General features: G+C 43.3%; 1 protein-coding gene across 1 annotated transcript; it reads left to right on the top strand.

Moving 5' to 3' along the window:
* The first annotated feature begins 1,712 nt into the window (after window positions 1-1,712).
* Window positions 1,713-21,842, top strand: LOC138879905 (uncharacterized). Its single transcript, XM_070159550.1, has 4 exons — window positions 1,713-2,109; window positions 4,795-5,455; window positions 20,969-21,290; window positions 21,552-21,842. Exons 1-4 carry the CDS (start codon window positions 1,713-1,715, stop codon window positions 21,840-21,842), a joined length of 1,671 nt encoding a protein of 556 aa, XP_070015651.1.
* Window positions 21,843-22,219: the final 377 nt, after the last annotated feature.

Raw genomic sequence — 22,219 nt, 5'->3', positions numbered from 1 at the left:
TCATTACTAAAAAAGGGGAAGTCGTAAATAAATTAAGTGTTTGTTTTTGTCAAATATGTTCTCGAAAGGGACGGCGGAAGGCTGATTTTACATAAACGGCCACTTTTGGTCATCTTTTAGAGTTTTTTGATCGGTTGACCCTCACAGCCTTAAAATCTTCATCCCCGAAGTGTTGAAAGGCCGTGTTCGAAAATCGGATCTTCTCTTTTTTTTTTAAAAAAAAGAAATGTCATCAAAATATTTTTTTTGAGTCAAATCATTTTTACTTAAAGTCACCTTAATAAATGTGCAGGATGAGCACAATGCGAAATGAACACTTTTCAATAATGACTAAAATCCCTGTCAAGTTACGGCTATGGTGGAATGATCTAGGTATTGAAGGGCAAGATGAGGTCAAGAAATATCTGAAAGGTCTCACGGGTTTATTGGAAATCCAGCCTCGGGGAGATATCATAAGAGCTTTGGTCACCTACTGGGACCCAGCGCACAATGTTTTCCACTTCTCCGATTTTGAACTCACCCCGACTCTGGAGGAAATGGCTGGGTACATCGAAAATGCTGAACTTCCATTAAGGCAAAAATACCTGGTTGCCCCAAGAGCTGTCACGGTGCATCGATTTCTAGACTCGCTAAAAATACCCAGAACGGTCCATAACCCAGATTTGGTCGCAGGTTTTTGTAATCCATGCTTCATATACGACAGGTATGGTCATGTGGGAGGATTCAATAATCCGATTAACAAGCTATGCAGCAAAGGTAGTCGTCAGAAGTGGGATGAGCACAGACGGGTGGCTTTCATGATAACATTTTTGGGCCTTCTGGTATTTCCAAAGAAAGACGGAAATATTGATCTGAAAATATCCGGGGTCGTCAGTACTTTGCTCACACAGAATGACAGTACTCTCGCGCCTATGGTGGTAACTGATATCTTTCGAGCTCTCACAGCCTGCAAAGCCGGGGGGAATTTCTTCAAAGGGTGTAACTTGCTGCTACAAATATGGATGACTGAACATCTCTGCCATCGTTCCGAGCTTTTGAGCCATGGTTCCTCGAAGAAAACTTGCATAGAAGAGTTTTAAACAAGAACCAAAAAGATCAGTCTGCCCAAAGGAGTTATGGCATGGACTTCATTTCTTTAGACTCTCACTGCCGGCCAAATACAGTGGACACTGGGATGGTTGCCTGTTGATGAGGTCATGTATATGCCAGCAGCTAGAACTCACTTTCTACTGATGGGACTTAAAATCATTCAACCTTACGCGCCCTATTGAGTCTTGAGACAACTCGGGAGATGCCAAATAGTGCCACACGAGGAAGATCTTAGTGCTCAAACAATTGAGATTAGCCCTGACGGACAATTTCCTGAAGCAAAAATCCGCCAGATTTGGAATGAATGTCAACATTTGAAGGCGGATACTTGTGTGCAGGATCGGGCAAAAAGTGAAATGGCTCCAGGTTACCTTGCGTGGTACAGAAGAGAACTTGAACATGAAAGGCCGGCTAAAAGACCCCACATCCTGAATTTCGCCGAGTCGTCGCAAAAGCAGTGGGATTGGTTGGCAAAAGAAAGAGGCTATCGTGCCGAAATCGGCAAACTGAAGCAACAAGTTGAAGGTCTGAAATATGAGCACGACGTGCAAGTTGCTACCGATCTGGGAGAAAAGAACAGGTTGACCCAGGAAAACAAGATGCTCAGGGCCCAGATCAAACAAATGAGGATAGATGCTGATAACCAGCAAATGAGCCGGTCGGATGAACGATTGATGAAAGCTTTAAGGATGGAAATTGGGGAGTGCCGGAGTGAGTCAGAAAATATCATAGCAGGGCTCGAAGCACACTGGGCAAGAAGGACAGAAAAGTGTAACCGGCACCTGCGGCAGTTGGAAAGGGATCAGGAGCGAACCATTGCCAATCTGAAGGAAAAGGTGGAAAGAGCGTCTGAGCAAACCCGAACCCTTGGAGCTGAAAATAGACATTGCCACAAGCTCTTAGCCCAGATGGAAGTAGAAATTCAGCAGTGGCAAAATCAATGCCTCCAGGATTCTCGGGTTATGACAGCCCGTAATGTTCAAATAGAGCACCTACTCAAAGAAAAAAGGCAAACCAGGGGTAAGATTAGGACCATTGCCCATGCCATTATCAGAAGGTGTCTACGGTGTGAAAACATGACCAGCATTACCGTTCTCTCGGCAGTGATGATTTATGTCAAGCAGACCATGTATGAGCTGGAACAACTTGAAATGGACCTCACACTAAGACCACGACGAGGCCGAACGATGCCCCGCGAGCACCAATTCTCGAAACCTTAATGTATTCATAGGTCGAGTCTGTATCTTAGCATCTTCTGTCCGTCTTTTCGCATCAGGGTGTATTAGTTCGTTTGAGTCTGTACTTATTTCAAGGCTTGTTATTCTCCCCTTTTCAAAAATATTAGTTGTAATAGATTGTTTCAGTAATAAAATGTGTGCTTCTTTTACACTCATCTGTTGTGAACTACGTAATGATCTGATTCACGCGGCATTGTGATACGTAGGCAATCCTCATCGGATCTGGTCACATTTTTTAACTGCAAATCATGAAAACAATAACAATAGGAAATAATAAAATAAAAAATTTAAAAAAACAAAAAATGATGATAAATAAAAGGAAAGCCTAAAGAGAAGCCGGAATGACGCATGTCTTCGTTGCAAACATGTAGAAATTCACTTAACTGTATAGGTGCATCACGCCCCAACGTGCGATTACCTATCTATTATTTGTTTCACACTAACCGGTTGCTTGCTGCTGAGTGCTCCAGGTTTTTAGAAAAGGTGGTTTGGTTCGGTGGAGGTCTGGCCTCACATTCATACTTCACGAGGTCGAAAGGAAGTGTTCAGTTACCTGTTGTTAAGTCGAGAGGGAGTATTCACACTTACTTCACAAGATCAAAGGGAAGCATAGAGATGTCTTCAGAAATTCCTTTGCCGACAATTCCTATCTCCGAGGAAAGTTCGATCTCGGCCGTCTTGACGCCCGAGTCAGCAACTGCTGAGGAAAACAGAATCCTGCGGCTCCGCATGTTGGAAATGTTGGATGACTGGAATAACGGAAAAGAGCCACCGAGTGTAATCCCCGGGTTCCCTGAGTTATTCTCCAGGACAAGTGGGACTTCCAACGTCCCCATAAGCTATCCAACTACCCCATTCGGGTACCCAGCCATTTCAGCCCACTCTACTGGATCACCCTCTAATTTTTATCCATGGATGTCAACAACAGATGTAGCTACGAACATATTCACTGCACCTCCATGTCCAATCGTGGCACAACCCGCTACACACAGGCCGAATTTTGACTCATCCTCATTCACATTTCAAGCACCATCCTTCTCACTAGAACCAACTCGGTTCACCACCAGCACTCATCCTCAACAACCTCAATACGAGCTTGCACCTGGGCAGGATCAAAACCCCAAAGCTGCTGAACAAGATGAGATGGCAAAAAGAATGAGGAGCCTCGAGCAGAGTTTGAAAAACATGCAGGGTTTAAGTGGGAAAAAGAGTGTTTCCTATACCGATCTATGCATGTTCCCTCACGTGCACCTACCCATAGGTTTCAAAACACCAAAGTTTGAAAAGTATGATGGGCACGGCGACCCCATTGCTCATCTCAAGAAGTATTGCAACCAATTGCGGGGAGCCGGCGGCAAAGAAGAATTGTTGATGGCATACTTCGGAGAAAGTCTGATAGGAATAGCCTCAGAGTGGTATATGGACCAAGACATATCTCGATGGCATATATGGGATGATCTCGCCAGAGATTTTGTGAGACAATTTCTGTATAATATTGACATTGCACCAGACAGAAATTCTCTGTCAAACTTGAAGAAAAAACCCTTGGAAAGTTTCAGAGAATATGCTATTAAATGGCGCGAGCAGGCATTAAGGGTAAAACCTCCCATGGACGAGATAGAAATGGTCACTACTTTCCTCCAGGCTCAAGAATCAGACTATTTCCAGAATATGATGTCAGCCATGGGAAAGCCTTTCGCAGAAGCAATCAAGATCGGAGAGATGGTAGAGAATGGTTTGAAAACGGGTAGAATCTTAAGTCAGGCAGCCATAAGGGAAACCTCCCAAGCTGTCCAAAGCGGGTCCGGAGGAATGACAAGAGGAAAGAAAATAGAAGAAACATCCATGGCAGCATCAGAAGCGAGGGAATATCTTAATCCTAGGCCCCGTTTCCCAGAAAGAACCCCACAGCATTACTACCCCCACCAAAATGTGACTTATGCTCCTCAACCCTACATGGTCATGAATAACCAGCCCTATGTCCATCCACCACAGCAAGCCAATCGAGGCCAAGCTCCACCTCCTAGAAATCAGCCTCCTTACCGAAACCACTATAATCCACAGCCACCTCAAAATAGCTTCCGCCCTCAAGCACCACCCAGAAGACGGACTTTCACACCCATTGGTGAACCATATTCTACCTTGTTCCCAAAGCTAGTCCAGATGGGTTTTCTGCAGCCAGTCCCTCAAACAAGGCACAATCCGGCATCACCTGCCTACAAAGCCGACATTAGGTGCGCTTATCATTCGGGAGCATAAGGGCACGATACAAATGATTGCTGGACTTTGAGAAGGGTGGTTGAGAATTTAATAGAGCAGGGGAAGATAGTATTGAGGGACGAGGAGGTCCCAAATGTGACCAACAATCCGTTGCCCGCTCACAATAACTGGCCATTGATTGGAATGATTTGTGAGGACAAAGATTTTGATCCTACCTTAAAAGCTATAATCGCCATCGTCGATGCAGGGAAAAATCCTAAAACCACCCCGAAACTAGAGAAAGGGGAAAAGAAGGCTAGTACTGTCAAGGTTGAGCCCGAAGAGAAGGTCGAGACAAAGACAGTAACGATAGTGCCTGTGAGGAATGAAGTTCTTTACGTTCCACGAGGTCAAGCAGCGAAGCCACAGAGATTCGAAGTCAAAAGGGCAAAACCAATGTACGCACCAAAAGGGGCCTATGTGGTCCGGGGGACGATTCAACCACCTCGGCTGAATGAGCCAGTGGTTATCAGACGCGTACCACAAAAGCCAATGATAGACCCGTCCATAGTACCGTGGAACTATCAAAGAACATTGGTTACGTACAAAGGCCGAGAAGTCACGGGAGAATTTCCGGAGAATACTTTCATTGGAAGGTATTCGAACACTCAAGAATTAAACAACGCCCCACGGAAACGCATCCCACCCAAGGAGCCTGTAAGCGTTGAGGAAGCGGAAGCTTTCTTCCAAAAGATGAAAATGCCAGACTACGAAGTGGTGGATCAGCTACGCAAGTGCCTCGAGCAAGTGTCCATGCTATCTCTGCTGATGAGGTCGGACGAACACCAAAAGATCTTGCTCAAGACCCTGAACAAAGCGTACATACTAGTTGAAACTTTAGTCGAACAACTGGAACGAATGACGGGGAGGTTCTTTGCAGTTAACCAGGTTTCTTTCAGCAAGAAAGACTTACCTCCAGAGGGAGAAGCTCACAACAAAGCCTTACATCTGATAGTTAAATGCGAAGACTACTACGTCAAGCAGGTAATGTTGGATGGAGGTTCAGGTGTTGACATTTGTCCTCTCTCCACGCTGTAGAGAATGGAAATTGGGACTGGAAGAATCCGCCCCAATAATGTCTGCATAAGGGCTTTTGATGGCTTCAAGAGGGACACCCTCGGGGAAATAGACTTGGTATTAACTATAGGACCAGTGGAGTTTGAAATAACTTTCCAGGTGCTTGACATGGATACGTCTTACAATTTTCTCCTCGGCAGACCTTGGATTCATGCGGCAGGGGCTGTGCCTTCCACTCTTCACCAAATGGTGAAGTTTGAATACGAAGATCGGGAAATTGTGTTCCACGGAGAAGACGAACAGTCTATTTATCGGGACCCATCCATCCCATATCTTGAATCAAGGGAAGGGAGCGAGCACACGGTTTATCAGGCTTTCGAAGTTGTGCTAGCGGAGCAGTATGAAGAAGGAAGACCTTGCCCCCAACCTTTCTTGTCCAACGCCTCAATCATGGTGGCTAAAGAAATGATCCGACATGGATTCAGGCCAGGGAAAGGGCTTGGACGAACGCTGCAAGGAATAACGGAACCCATCACCTTGCCTTCCACTAAGAAACTTTTTGGGATAGGTTTTCAACCCACTCCAAAAGATGAAGAGTGGGCAAGGAAGAGGAAAAATAAGGGTTGGAAACTGCCTCGGCCATTGCCAGATTTATACGAGACTTTCGTCGAACCGAGATACATCGAGGAAGAAGACGATGAGGTTTTCACGGCCGAAGCGATCGAGGATATATGTGGGGCAATGAGAGGAATGCTCTACGAAGCTCACATGGTTCAACCAGGAGAAGGCACAAGCACCGCTAAGATGCTATATGTGGGGCCAAACGCCAAGCTTTGAAACTGGGAGGCCACGTCGTTCCCAACTAGGCAGGAGTCCGGGTAGACCTGTCCTGCCACCTTTCCTGCATCACGAGTTATCCCCAGGATGTAACTCAGATGTTTTTCCTTCAGTTTCTTGTTTTGAATTCCTGAAATATAAACCTTGTTATCTTCTAAATTCCAAGAAATAAAAATCAGTATTTTCTCATTTTTCCTTTATTCTTATTTTTTGTTATTTTTCTTTTATCTTTTCTTTCAGTTATAATAATGCGGCTTTAAATAATATGACATGCTTGCGGACTTCATGCCTAGATCACAACGAGCTGTTTAATTGTGAAATAATGAACCAAGAATCAAAATATGACGAAGAAGAGGCTTTTAGGGAAATAAATCGAGAATTGGAACACTTTGAGAATAAACCTAAGCCGAATCTGAATGACACTGAACCGGTTAATTTGGGAACTCCTGAAGAAATCCGATAGACCAAGATAAGCATTCACACAGACGAGAAAATGGGAGATGCGATAATTCAACTCCTTTTTGAATTTATAGATGTGTTTACTTGGTCATACGATGACATGCCAGGATTAGGTGTTGATCTAGTGGTGCATAAATTGCCAATTCACCCTGATTGTCCTCCAGTTCAACAAAAGCAGAGAAAGTTCAAAACTGATGTCAGTGACAAGATTAAAGAAGAAATCACCAAGCAGTTGAAAACGGGAGTAATTCGGGTAGTCCAATACACCACGTGGTTGGCGAATGTAGTTCCAGTGCTGAAAAAAGATAGGAAGACTCGGGTATGTATGGATTATCGAGATTTGAACAGGGCGAGTCCCAAAGACAATTTCCCATTTCCCAACATCCACATCCTTGTTGATAATTGCGCCAAACATGAGATACAATCTTTCGTAGATTGTTGCGCTGGGTATCATCAGGTGTTGATGGATGAAGAAGACACCGAGAAGACAGCCTTCACTACACCTTGGGGCACTTACTGTTATCAAGTTATGCCATTCGGTCTGAAGAATGCTGGGGCAACTTACATGAGAGCCATGACTGCCATTTTTCATGACATGATGCATCAAGAGATAGAGGTGTATATGGATGACGTGATAGTCAAGTCCAGGACTCGGGAAAATCATATCCAAGACTTGAGGAAATTCTTTGAGAGACTGAGAAAGTACGACTTGAAGCTGAACCCGACCAAATGCACCTTCGGAGTCCCATCAGGCAAGCTTTTGGGTTTCATAGTAAGCAGGAGAGGTATCGAGTTAGATACAACAAAGATAAAATCTATCAGAGATCTACCTCCCCCAAGAACGAAGAAAGACGTGATGAGTCTATTGGGCAGGTTAAACTATATCAGTCAATTCATTGCCCAACTGACTAGCACATGTGAGCCCATATTTAAGCTATTGAGGAAGGATGCAGCGATCAAATGGACGGCTGAGTGTCAAGAAGCTTTTGACAAGATCAAAGAATATCTTTCAAATCCCCCAGTTTTGGTCCCGCCAGAGCCAGAGAGACCCCTGTTCTTGTATCTGACAGTCTTGGAAAATTCTTTCGGTTGCGTCCTCGGGTAACATGACATAACCGGAAAGAAGGAGCATGCGATCTATTATTTGAGCAAGAAATTCGCCGGCTACGAGGCCAAGTACACTTTGTTGGAAAGAACGTGTTGTGCTTTGACATTGGTTGCTCAAAAATTGAGACATTATCTCCAAGCTCACACTACTTACCTCATAAGCAGGTTGGATCCTTTGAAGTACATATTTTAGAAGTCAATGCCTACTGGAAGACTGGCCAAGTGGCAAATCTTGCTTACCGAATTTGACATAGTCTATGTCACCCGCACGACAATGAAAGCCAAGGCGTTAGCAGATCATTTGGCCGAAAACCCGGTTGATGAGGAATACCAACCATTGAGTACTTATTTTCCGGATGAAGAAATAAACACCATAGAAGTAGTCTTGGAAAACGCTCATGTTTGGAAGATGTTCTTTGATGGGGCCGTAAACGCCAAAGGTGTAGGAATTGGGGCAATTTTGATCTCACCCTCTGGTTAGCATTATCCTGCTACAGCTAGACTGCGCTTCTTTTGCAAGAACAATACAGCTGAATATGAAGCCTGCATCATGGGCATGCATATGGCGATCGATCAGGATGTTGAAGAATTATTGATTATGGGGGATTCTGACCTGATTATTCGGCAATCCCAAGGTGAATGGGAAACTCGGGATGTCAAGCTTATTCCTTACCAACAGCATGTGGAGGACCTCGGCAAGCGTTTCAAATCAATAGAGTTCAGGTATATCCTACGGTATCACAATGAACTAGCGGATGTACTTGCTACCTTAGCTTCAATGTTACCCTACCCAGGCAACCCCCACCTCGATCCCTTGGAAATCCAAATCAGGGAAAGACACGGTTACTGTAATGTAATCGAGGCAGGATCGCGTACACAACCATGGTACCATGATATCAAGAGGTTTTGAAGACACAAGAATACCCCGAACATGCTACTGGAGATCAAAAGAGGACTATCAGGCGGCATGCGGGAGGTTTTTTTTGAGCGATGAGGTATTGTATAAAAGGACCCCGGACCTCAATTTGTTAAGATGTGTTGACGCCGAGGAGGCAGGAAGAATCATGCATGAAGTACACGCAGGAGTGTGCGGGCCCCACATGAACGGGTATGTTTTGGAAAAGAAAATCCTTCGAGCAGGTTATTACTGGATGACCATGGAAAAGGACTATTTTAGCTTCGTTCTAAAGTGTCATCAGTGTCAGTTGCACGGTGATTTGATTCATGCGCCTCCCACAAAACTGCATCCCATGTCTGCACCTTGGCCATTTGTTGCGTGGGGCATGGACGTCATTGGTCCTATCAAGCCAAAGGCCTCAAATAGACACAGATTCATATTGGTTGCTATCAACTACTTCATGAAATGGGTAGAAGCTGTCACTCTCAAGTCAGTCACTAAGAAGGCTGTAGTGGATTTTGTACATTCAAATCTTATCTGTCGTTTCGGTATTCCGGCAACTATCATCACAGATAACGTGGCAAACCTGAATAGTCACTTGATGGGGGATGTATGCGAACAGTTCAAAATAACGCATAGGAACTCTACTCCTTATCGGCCCAAGGCCAATGGTGCTGTTGAAGCAGCAAACAAGAACATCAAGAAGATTTTGAGGAAGACGATTCAGAGTTCCCGACAATGGCATGAACAGTTACCCTTTGCATTGTTGGGATATCGCACTACAGTACGCACATCAGTAGGGGCAACCCCTTACTTGTTGGTTTATGGGACCGAGGCTGTGATACCAGCAGAGGTGGAAATTCTTTCGCTCCGAACCATTGTCGAAGCAGAAATTGAAGATAGCGAGTGGGTTAAGACTCGATTAGAGCAGTTGACTTTGATTGACGAGAAACGAATGGCTGCGGTTTGTCACGGGCAGTTGTACCAACGAAGAATGGCCCGTGCTTACAACAAGAAAGTCCGACCCAGGAATTTTGAAGTGGGTCAACTGGTATTGAGGCGCATTCTGCCACATCACCAGGAAGTGAAAGGAAAATTTTCTCCTAATTGGAAATGCCCATACATCATCAGGAAGATATTGCCGAGAGGAGCATTGTATCTGGGCGATATTGAAGGAAATGATCCTGAAACAGCAGTGAATGCGGATGCAGTCAAAAGGTACTATGTTTGAGTTTACTTCGGTGATATTTTGGCACATTTGAGATGATGAAGGATTTATCCCCACTGCCCAAACACTATCAACTCGCTCCACAAGCCCTTTGAGCCGGTTACATTTCTTTGGCTACCCTACCGGAAAAAATCAAAAAAAAAAAAACAAACATTGATTGAGCCTGAACTATGTCTGACTTGATTCCGAAAGGATACGTAGGCAGCCTCTCTCTGGGGTTCAGTCACACCAAAAATAAAATCCAATTTACCCTGAAATTGAAACCAGGGCACACCAAATGGCTTAGAAGTTGTAGTTTCATCTACCATTCCTTTACCAACCACAAGTCCTTCGGATCAATTGCCAAAGGCAGGGGAATCCGAGAGACATCATGATTGGAGGCCGACACATTCAAATTGAGAGAAATAAAATGAGAGAGTCTTATCGGTGAAAACTTTCGGGCATCGTGAGGCGACGGGAGCAGAGAAATCGAAAATGAGAGAGCTTGTTTAGTAAAAACTCACAAACAGTGCTATCAAGCAACGACAAGAAGAGAAATGAGAGAGGTCGACTAGCGAAAACCCGCAAAGGGCGCTGTCGGCCGATAAGGTGATTCCACCTCAGAAAGTCTTGGAAAGGTTCCACCGGTTTGGAAACATAGATCCGTTTTGGTTCATGAGGAAATGCAAGTTCGTTGAAGGTCAGGCGTCCAGTCCAAAAAGCATGTCATGTCAATTTAAAGTCAGCAGTGTTTTCCTCAGATAAGTCTTTCTTGTCCCGAAATGGACACTTCTCTTTTAAATTTGTTTTCTCCGCTCTTTGTTTTACTTTTCTTTGAATATTTTTTATTTTTAACCCCAAGTTCCAAATACACTAGAAAGAATAGGTGGCAGGACCGGTTTCACGGAGCTCCGTTTAGTAAAAAGTAAATACCCCGCTTCAGTGGTACGTCTGTCCAGTCCCGATTGAGCACGATGTTGGTTGCCTTCGAAGTAAGGCCGCACACACCCACACACAAAAAAAAAACCGACGAATCCCCACAGGTTCTCCCTTTGTACAAATCCCAACAGGGTCTTCCTTTGTAAAAATCCCAGTCTCCCCTTGTAAAAATCCCCCAAAGAGTCTGCCCCAGCTAACCCCCAACGAGTCTGCCTTGTACAAATCCCCACAGAGTCTCCCCAATAAAAATCTCCACTAAGTCTGCCTCGGTAAAAATCCCCAAGCAGAATGGGATGGAAGAACCGAAGCCTTACGCGGACAAATCATCACAAAATCCGGGAATGCGAGTTTGAGCAGTTTAAAAGGGTTTCGCCTGTGAAACCAATCAACGACAGAGTTTCTCAACACGAATAAGGATGGGACAAAGTAATTGGAACAATCAAGACCATCGAACCAACCACCATTTTCAAACTGACAATTGTTCTTTGTTTGGAAAATTGAAACAGGTGTGATCCAAAGCAACCATGCAAGAAGCAGGTGTCGCCCAAAAAGAAAAGAAATATGTGAATGTAAGAAACAGCTTTGCGATAAGGAATCTACCCAAAAGGGAAGTTTCCCCAAAATTCTCTCCTGCATTTTACTAAATAATATATATATAAAGAAGTAAGAAGAAAACTCAAAAAAGGGGGGGGGGTAGTTAGAATCCCCAATTTTCCTGTTAGCCGACATTAGGGCTCCAATCCCTGAGTTGAGCGTTTTTCCTGTTAGCCAGCATTAGGGCTCCAATCCCTGAGTTGAGCATTTTTCCTTTAGCCAGCATTAGGGCTCCAATCCCTGAGTTGAGCGTTTTTCCCTTTAGCCAACATTAGGGCTCCAATCCATGAGTTGAGAGTTTTTCCTGTTAGCCAACATTAGGGCTCCAATCCCTGAGTTGAGCGTTTTTCCATTTAGCCAGCATTAGGGCTCCAATCCCTGAGTTGAGCGTTTTGTTAGCCAAAATTAGGGCTCCAATCCCTGAGTTGAGCGTTTTTCCCTTTAGCCAACATTAGGGCTCCAATCCCTGAGTTGAGCATTTTTGATTAGCCAGCATTAGCGCTCCAATCCCTGAGTTGAGCGTTTTTCCTGTTAGCCAACATTAGGGCTCAAATCCCTGAGTTGAGCGCTTTTCCATTTAGCCAGCATTAGGGCTCCAATCCCTGAGTTGAGCGTTCTTCCCTTTAGCCAACATTAGGGCTCCAATCCCTGAGTTGAGAATTTTTGTTAGCCAGCATTAGGGCTCCAATCCCTGAGTTGAGCGTTTTTCCTGTTAGCCGACATTAGGGCTCCAATCCCTGAGTTGAGTGCTTTTCCATATAGCCAGCATTAGGGCTCCAATCCCTGAGTTGAGCGTTTTTCCTGTTAGCCAGCATTAGGGCTCCAATCTCGGAGTTGAGCATTTTGTTAGCCAGCATTAGGGCTCCAATCCCTGAGTTGAGCGTTTTTCCATTTAGCCAGCATTAGGGCTCCATTCCCTGAGTTGAGCGTTTTTCATGTTAGCCAGCATTAGGGCTCCAATCCCTGAGTTGAGCATTTTTCCTTTAGCCAGCATTAGGGCTCCAATCCCTGAGTTGAGCGTTTTGTTAGCCAGCATTAGGGCTCCAATCCCTGAGTTGAGCGTTTTTCCCTTTAGCCAACATTAGGGCTCCAATCCCTGAGTTGAGCGTTTTTCCTGTTAGCCAACATTAGGGCTTCAATCCCTAAGTTGAGCGTTTTTCCATTTAGCCAGCATTAGGGCTCCAATCACTGTGTTGAGCATTTTGTTAGCCAGTATTAGGGCTCCAATCCCTGAGTTGAGCGTTTTTCCCTTTAGCCAACATTAGGGCTCAAATCCATGAGTTGAGCATTTTTGATTAGCCAGCATTAGCGCTCCAATCCCTGAGTTGAGCGTTTTTCCTGTTAGCCGACATTAGGGCTCCAATCCCTGAGTTGAGCGCTTTTCCATTTAGCCAGCATTAGGGCTCCAATCCCTGAATTGAGCGTTCTTCCCTTTAGCCAACATTAGGGCTCCAATCCCTGAGTTGAGCGTTTTTCCCTTTAGCCAACATTAGGGCTCCAATCCCTGAGTTGAGCATTTTTGATTAGCCAGCATTAGCGCTCCAATCCCTGAGTTGAGCGTTTTTTCTGTTAGTCGACATTAGGGCTCCAATCCCTGAGTTGAGCGCTTTTCCATTTAGCCAGCATTAGGGCTCCAATCCCTGAGTTGAGCGTTCTTCCCTTTAGCCAACATTAGGGCTCCAATCCCTGAGTTGAGAATTTTTGTTAGCCAGCATTAGGGCTCCAATCCCTGAGTTGAGCGTTTTTCCTGTTAGCCGACATTAGGGCTACAATCCCTGAGTTGAGCGCTTTTCCATTTAGCCAGCATTAGGGCTCCAATCCCTGAGTTGAGCGTTTTTCCTGTTAGCCAGCATTAGGGCTCCAATCCCGGAGTTGAGCATTTTGTTAGCCAGCATTAGGGCTCCAATCCCTGAGTTGAGCGTTTTTCCATTTAGCCAGCATTAGGGCTCCATTCCCTGAGTTGAGCGTTTTTCATGTTAGCCAGCATTAGGGCTCCAATCCCTGAGTTGAGCATTTTTCCTTTAGCCAGCATTAGGGCTGCAATCCCTGAGTTGAGCGTTTTGTTAGCCAGCATTAGGGCTCCAATCCCTGAGTTGAGCGTTTTTCCCTTTAGCCAACATTAGGGCTCTAATCCCTGAGTTGAGCGTTTTTCCTGTTAGCCAACATTAGGGCTCCAATCCCTAAGTTGAGCGTTTTTCCATTTAGCCAGCATTAGGGCTCCAATCCCTGAGTTGAGCATTTTGTTAGCCAGTATTAGGGCTCCAATCCCTGAGTTGAGCGTTTTTCTCTTTAGCCAACATTATGGCTCCAATCCCTGAGTTGAACATTTTTGATTAGCCAGCATTAGGGCTCCAATCCCTGAGTTGAGCGTTTTTCCTGTTAGCCGACATTAGGGCTCCAATCCCTGAGTTGAGCGCTTTTGCATTTAGCCAGCATTAGGGCTCCAATCCCTGAATTGAGCGTTCTTCCCTTTAGCCAACATTAGGGCTCCAATCCCTGAGTTGAGCATTTTTGTTAGCCAGCATTAGGGCTCCAATCCCTGAGTTGAGCGTTTTTTCCTTTAGCCAGCATTAGGGCTCCAATCCCTGAGTTGAGCATTTTTGTTAGCCAGCATTAGGGCTCCAATCCCTGAGTTGAGCGTTTTTCCTGTTAGCCGACATTAGGGCTCCAATCCCTGAGTTGAGCGCTTTTCCATTTAGCCAGCATTAGGGCTCCAATCCCTGAGTTGAGCATTTTTCCTGTTAGCCAGCATTAGGGCTCTAATCCCTGAGTTGAGCGTTTTTCCTGTTAGCCAACATTAGGGCTCCAATCCCTAAGTTGAGCGTTTTTCCATTTAGCCAGCATTAGGGCTCCAATCCCTGAGTTGAGCATTTTGTTAGCCAGTATTAGGGCTCCAATCCCTGAGTTGAGCGTTTTTCTCTTTAGCCAACATTATGGCTCCAATCCCTGAGTTGAACATTTTTGATTAGCCAGCATTAGGGCTCCAATCCCTGAGTTGAGCGTTTTTCCTGTTAGCCGACATTAGGGCTCCAATCCCTGAGTTGAGCGCTTTTGCATTTAGCCAGCATTAGGGCTCCAATCCCTGAATTGAGCGTTCTTCCCTTTAGCCAACATTAGGGCTCCAATCCCTGAGTTGAGCATTTTTGTTAGCCAGCATTAGGGCTCCAATCCCTGAGTTGAGCGTTTTTCCTGTTAGCCGACATTAGGGCTCCAATCCCTGAGTTGAGCGCTTTTCCATTTAGCCAGCATTAGGGCTCCAATCCCTGAGTTGAGCATTTTTCCTGTTAGCCAGCATTAGGGCTCCAATCCCGGAGTTGAGCGTTTTGTTAGCCAGCATTAGGGCTCCAATCCCTGAGTTGAGCGTTTTTCCATTTAGCCAGCATTAGGGCTCCAATTCCTGAGTTGAGCGTTTTTCATGTTCGCCAGCATTAGGGCTCCAATCCCTGAGTTGAGCATTTTTCCTTTAGCCAGCATTAGGGATCCAATCCCTGAGTTGAGCATTTTGTTAGCCAGCATTTGGGCTCCAATCTCTGAGTTGAGTGTTTTTCCCTTTATCCAACATTAGGGCTCCAATCCCTGAGTTGCGCGTTTTTCCTGTTAGCCAACATTAGGGCTCCAATCCCTGAGTTGAGCGTTTTGTTAGCCAGCATTAGGGCTCCAATCCCTGAGTTGAGCGTTTTTCCCTTTATCCAACATTAGGGCTCCAATCCCTGAGTTGAGCGTTTTTCCTGTTAGCCAACATTAGGGCTCCAATCCCTAAGTTGAGCGTTTTTCCATTTAGCCAGCATTAGGGCTCCAATCCCTGAGTTGAGCGTTTTGTTAGCCAGTATTAGGGCTCCAATCCCTGAGTTGAGCGTTTTTTCTGTTAGCCAGCATTAGGGCTCTAATCCCTGAGTTGAGCGTTTTTTCATGTTAGCCAGCATTAGGGCCCCAATCCCTGAGTAGGGCATTTTTCCTTTAGCCAACTTAGGGCTCCAATCTCTGAGTTGAGCAATTTGCTTTTAGCCGACATTAGGGCTCCAATCCCTGAGTTGAGCATTTTTCTTTAGCCAGCATTAGGGCTCCAATCCCTGAGTTGAGCGTTTTTTCCTTTAGCCAGCATTAGGGCTCCAATCCCTGAGTTGCGCGTCTTTTCTTTAGCCGACATTAGGGCTCCAATCCCTGAGTTGAGCATTTTTCTTTTAGCCAACATTAGGGCTCCAATCCCTGAGTTGAGCGACTTTCTTTTAGCCAACATCAGGGCCCCAATCCCTGAGTTGAGCGATTTTCCTTTAGCCAGCATTAGGGCTCCAATCCCTGAGTTGAGCAACCTTCCTTTAGCCAACATTAGTGCTCCAATCCCTGAGTTGTGCACTTTTACCTTTTGCGATATTAGGGCTCCAATCCCTGAGTTGCGCTTTGTAGACTAGAATTTTTTCCAATCCCCTCATCAGTGCTGTAAGTTTTCATGACAATTAACTCACGAAATTTGCCTAGTTGAAACTGGGGCAGAAAATTTCGTTCGTTTGTTTTGTTGTCTCAGCAGGTCTGACCTCGAGGCGCATGGATCGTGATGACCTACGGGATGAGTCTCAATCCAGAATAAAGAAAACAAGAAAAGAACAAAAAGAAGATGTTCCCAAATATTAGAACAAACAAAGGGAAGGTCGCTCAAAATTTGATCAAATTCCCGAGCTCCGCCAATCCCGTTTCACTTAATACTGCGGGAATAAACAGGCGCCAACAACTTGCGAGCATCAAGATTCGGATCGAAGTCTACAAGCAGAATCAGCTAAGACCCAAGATCAAGTTGCAAAAGAATTATAGTTAGGAATCTTGTAACTAGTGGTTGACAGGCATAGTTAGTGAGTTCAGTTTCAATTTCCTTTGGTTGTAATAAGGAGGTCGGTAAAAGCAGTAGTGGCAACAGCAAAAGCAGTAACAGCAAGCATCGCAATCCCATGGTAGTCCCAGTTACCAAAGTTTCCCGAACTACATTGACCTGATTCCTGTTTAGCCCAGGATATGTAGGAAATCTTTGAAGCAAAGATTCAGTCAAATCTTTCAAAAATGTGTTTCACACGGAGTATTCCAACAGGCAAAAAATCGCTCATATCCGCTCACTTTATCTTTGCACGAAAACCCTTCATGTTTTCGAACAAAGAGGGGCAGCTGTGAGCACGTAATTTTTGTTTACACGACAATTACTCCAAAAGAAATCGAAAAAAATAATAAATTGTATTTGTGTATGATTTTGTGAATTTGCGTGGCATTTTGATAGTTATTTGTAGTTTTTATCTGTGATTGTTTAGTTTTATCAATTAAAAAATACAAAATATATGTCGCGTGTTAAAATTAGGATTTTATTCTACTATTAGGAATTAATTAAATCGTATTTGTTTTTTTAAAAAATGAATGAAAATCACAAAAATATTATTTTTGGTAATTTTGTCATTTTATTTTTTAATGGCGTGATTTTATTTTAATTAAATGTTTAATGTGAGTAATAATTGTTGTTTAAGTACTAATTAATATTTGTATGGTTTTATTTTTTATTTTACAATTTAGTTAGGAATTTTATTTAAATTAAAAATTAAAAGTATGAAAAGAAATGAGTTAAATTAGATGAAATCGGAATTGGGCCATTTAAATTGGACCCAAAATCAGGCCCAAAAGCACTGTTTTGCCCAGTCCAGATCAGTTGGCCTCAGGGACGTCCAAACGACGTCGTCTTGATCATGCTTGATCTGGGCCGTTGATCTCAGAATGATCAACGACCAAGATCACATCTCCATACCCACGTTTAAACCCGACCCGTCTCACCCAGAGACCCATCGGTCTCACCTGAACCCATACGGCGTCATTTCCATATAACCTGTTTAATCCATGCCATCGATTGTTGATGATCTAACGGCCTAGATTAATTTTCCCCCTAACTATATAAGCCCAAACCCTTACCCCACGCCCCCATCCGAACACCCCCCTTTCATCGTCCCAAACCCAAACCCCAAACCCAGACCTCCCAAACCCTAGCCGCCCCTGTGCACTCTCACTGTTAACCCGGCGGCAACAACGCCGGTGACCCCCAGACTAACACCCCTAGGGCACCTCGACCCCCTGACCACAGATCCGCAAGCCATGGGTCTCGAATATTCCCCCACCGTCTCGAATCTTCGTTTGAAGATTCGAGCTGGACCCTAAACCATGCCAAACACCCCCCCCCCAAATCCATACCAGGTACCCCCCTGACCTCCCTCATGACCAAACCAAGCCTGGTTTGGTCCGAATCTAACCAGAAAAACCTGAATCCCAAATCTGCCCTAAGAACCCTAGAAATCCAGCATCCGAGTTTTTTGTCCGTTTAAACAAGAAGGTTGGGGTCTAATGAACCTTAACACTTCGATTAAAGTCCGTTCAACCCCAAAAGAGGTTCGATTCAAAATCCAAAACATGGTCGTCTGATTTTCAGGTATTTTTTTGTTTGTTTTGTTAATGTTTGTCCGTGTGTTTAAATGTTAGTTTATTTGTTTTTATTTTTATGTCGACTATTCTGTCCACCTTTCCCGGACCTTTTATTTGGTCGAGTTTTTCTTTATTCACTGATTGAGTGTATGTGTGTTAAACTATATAATTGATTGAAATGAATTTGGTCGATCAATTAGTTTCCAGGGCAACCTTTGTTTTGGGCATTGCGATTTGAATCACCTGATTAATACTGTTGGATTCTAACCATTGGCTATTAATTGTGTGATTGTAATTCGCGTAATCGATTCGATATATGTCGTCAATTAGTTCCAGTTTGGAATGGTAGTAATTTGACTCGTGTTATTTGATTTCTGCTGAAGCCTTGTTTGAATCCAATTGAGTATAGTTGCTTATAGTCTGTTAGTTAAATCAGAAAACATTTAAGGATTGATTTATAGCTGCAGTCTAGGGTAGATCTCAGATTTTAGTTTAATTGATGGCATGTTTACTCATTTTGGACCTTGGGCAGCATGTGCATTGTAGTATAATGGACAGCATGTGCTGTCAGGACATACTCCTGCTGCCCATACCTCTTTAAACAAATAAAAGATAAATCCTTATAATAAGGAAAAGGAGGTTGTCAGGGGAATCTCATGGGGATACCTTTCTTTTAAGTTTTGGGTGGAAAGATAGAAGGTTCACATGGGAGGGGTTCGGTATTTTTAGTGGACTAACAGCTGGGGGAAAAGGGGGCCGTGGGTGGCTATAAAAGAAAGGAGGAGACCCCTGAAAAAGGGGGGGGGGGACAACAAGAAATTTCAGCCATCAAAACTTCTTCTAAAAAGCTCTTTCTTTCTGATTTCCAGATTGAAGCTTGATATTCAAAATCCAAAACAAAAAAAAAACATTAGAAAACAAAAAAAATGAATAGAGTTGGGTTCTGTTTGAGTTGATTTTCTGTTTAAGTTTACCTTGGTGAATTTTCCAAAGCATTTAAGTTCAGTTTTGAAGGCATTTGGGTGATTTTCGAGTTATTGTGTTGTTACCCGAGTTATTTTGGTTCAGTTGCTATTGCCGTTGGTTCTTTGTCGAAATCCTGGAGTTTTGGTTGGGTTTGAATCATTCTTGTATTGGCTGGTTGTTGCTGTGGTGTTTGTTGTTGCTGTTTCGAATTACTGCTCGCTCTACTGACCTTTCTTCTTCTTCTTCAATTGTAAGCATTTCCAGGTACACATTTCTGAAACTATGTTTGTTGAAAGCTTGAAGCTGAAGTAAAAATGAAGAAATGAATGTAGTTTGCTTCACAGTACTCGTGTTCAAAATATAGCAAATAGTTTGAATGATAGTTAACCCGTATTTGTTTAAGCTCATTCCAACTACATTTATTCCGTATGAATTGGAATGTACTCTAATTGACATGGACTGTTAAATAGTATGCTGTATAAATCAGATGTATATCCATATATATAACAATTTAGTCTGATTTGGTGATGATAGTATAATTGAATCATGGCAAGCGTCTGTGTGTACTTCTGTTGGGATCTTTGAACTATCAAACTCGTTATATCCGGTCTAATTTGATTTCCAGAAAATGTATTCCAAATAAATTTTCATATTGTGTTATGTTAGTACCAACAATTTAGCCATGTATGCCAACCCTCTTGTTGGACTCCTCGTTTCAACATAGTTTTAATGAGGCAGATTAATAATTAATATTGGCATCGGCCCATCATTTAAACGAAGTGGGTATTAATAAGGTCAGCAGGTTTTACATATTTTGAAGCACGAAACAACACAACAATTTTAAGAACACTAATCTAATAGGCATGAGTTTCAATAAGATGGTGCGACGCTTGGATCTAATAAACTCCCGAATAAGCGTTAACAATTAAGGTTAATTTCAGCGCTAATAGTCGTGAACAATTATTCGTTTGTTTATACAATTAGGAGGAGTGTAATTTAGCTATAGGATAGTTAATCACGTTCGAATATATTATTTTATCGTTCTCAATTTTGTTTATAATTTCTAGTAATGTTCCTTTCAGTTAATGTTCATCTCAATCTTGCGTTTAATATGGTACGCCTCTTTTAAGCTCGTAAGGAGTTAGGATTTTCTCTCATTCATTTTAGAGACGAACATAATAGAAAATGTAGTCGCTGTAGGTTTACCCTTTTTAAAATAATGAGACGAGCCTCGCCAAATAAAAAATGCAAATTGCGGGGCCCTCAATAATTGGTCATAATAAATACTTAGAACTTGGGATGGACTGTTTAGCAAATGTCACTGCCTTTCCCAAAGATAATGACGCGTTTAGACTCTTTATGCGCGACTTAACTAAATTACATTCTTAAATTCGGGTGCGCATTTATGTGACCCAAATTCAAATCTCGACGGAGTCGGAATGTATTGACGACCACGGGTGCATTGATTGTGACGTGGTTCAAGATGCATTTTCACAACGTTGCAATTCTATAAAAAAATACTAATAATAAAAGTGGTTTAAACTTAATAAAAGCACATAAGTAATAATATGTATTAAATCAGATATTTAGCTATTATAACAATTTAAGCGACCGTGCTAGAACCACGAGATTCGAGGGTGCCTAACACCTTTCCTCGGGTCAACAGAATTCCTTACTTAGAATTTCTGGTTCGCAGACTTCATTTGGAAAGTCGAATATTTTCCTCAATTTGGGATTCAAGATAAACCGGTGACTTGGGACACCAAAAGCTAAACCTTTCCCAAGTGGTGACTCTGAAATAAATCAATAATCCCATTTCGAATATTGTCACTTAAATTGGAAAAACTCCTTCGCGCATTTCGCCCTTTGGGGCGGGCGTGCAAAAAGGAGGTGTGACACCTATCTTGTTTGGTATAGAAAGAAGAACACTGCAAGGGCTGAACTAGAAAGACCAGCCAAAAAGCCTCATGTGCAGGAATTCGTTGAAACGTCACAAGAACAGTGGGCTTGGGTGGATAAGGAGAATGATTACAGGGCCACAATAGGAAAATTGGAAAAGCAAGTCAGAGAGCTTCAATTCGAGAGTAGCTTGCAGGTTGCGGCGGATGAAGGGGAAAAGAAAAGGGTATCCAAAGAAAATGAAGCCCTTCGAGCTCAAATTCAGAAGATGAAAGTAGCGGCAGAAAATCCAGCCCGAAGCGACAGGGATGAAAAAATCATAGCTAGCCTAAGGCAGAAAGTGAGTGACTATAGTTTTGATTTGAACAAAGCAGAAAGTGAACTAGCCAAGGCTCAAAAACAATTGGCTAAAAACGCAGATGAACGGGTATGCCTAGTTAAGCAGTTGAGAGAAAGGTATGACGATGAGGTCGCAGGGTTAAAGAAAAGGGTCATCGCCACGGAAAACAAAATGATCAAGCAGGCAAAAGACTTCAAAGTTGAAAGGGAACATTTTCATACGGCATTGGCGCAATTAGAAATAGATTTGCAACAACTTTAGGAGCAAAATCACGTAGCTGAGAAAACTTTGGAGGCTAGGGCCCAGCAGATTGGGCGTTTGTTACAAGAAAAGGGCGTCATTAGAGAGAGAATTAGAAACATCGCTAACTACATCGTTATGAAGTGCCACATCTGTGAGGACATGACTTTTGCTACATTCTTTGCAGCAGTGATGACCTTTGTTAAACAAATAATGAACGACTTGGACCGACTTCAAAGGGATCTTGCGCATAGGCCTGCGGCGAGACCGAATGATGTCCCGCGGGCACCAGAAGCATTGATGTACTCGTGATTTTTCATTTGAGTCTGTATTTCCTTTTTTGTTAGAGTCTGAAAGTCATATTGGGTTTGTATTTTCTTTCTGTTTTTGAATCTGTATTTCTTTGGAGTATGATAGCCTATTTTCGTAGTCTGTATTTCGTCTTTGCATCAGAGTCTGTTAGTCTTTTGGAATTTGTTAGTATTGAGTCTTTGTAATCGAAGCATCTGTTTTTATAAAAATTGAAAATCCCAAAAAATATTTTATTTACTTTCACACTTATCTCCCAGAACTACGCTCGGTCTGATTCATGCGGGGTCATGATACGTAGGCAATCTCCATAGGATTCGACCATAACCAGAAGAGAGGAAAAAGGAAAAAAAGAAAAATAGAGGAAAAACAAAGAAAAA

This window comes from Nicotiana sylvestris, chromosome 10 (assembly GCF_000393655.2).
Source record: "Nicotiana sylvestris chromosome 10, ASM39365v2, whole genome shotgun sequence".
NCBI classification, from domain to species: Eukaryota; Viridiplantae; Streptophyta; class Magnoliopsida; order Solanales; family Solanaceae; genus Nicotiana; species Nicotiana sylvestris.
This window is presented reverse-complemented; position numbering and strand designations above follow the sequence as displayed.

Coding starts and splice junctions, on each gene's coding strand:
- LOC138879905 (XM_070159550.1), top strand. CDS start 1,713: ATGAGGATAGATGCTGATAACCAGCAAATGAGCCGGTCGGATGAACGA. Junction 2,110..4,794: donor AGAAAAAAGGCAAACCAGGG/GTAAGATTAGGA, acceptor TCGTCGATGCAG/GGAAAAATCCTAAAACCACC. Junction 5,456..20,968: donor CTGGAACGAATGACGGGGAG/GTTCTTTGCAGT, acceptor TGTTTGGTATAG/AAAGAAGAACACTGCAAGGG.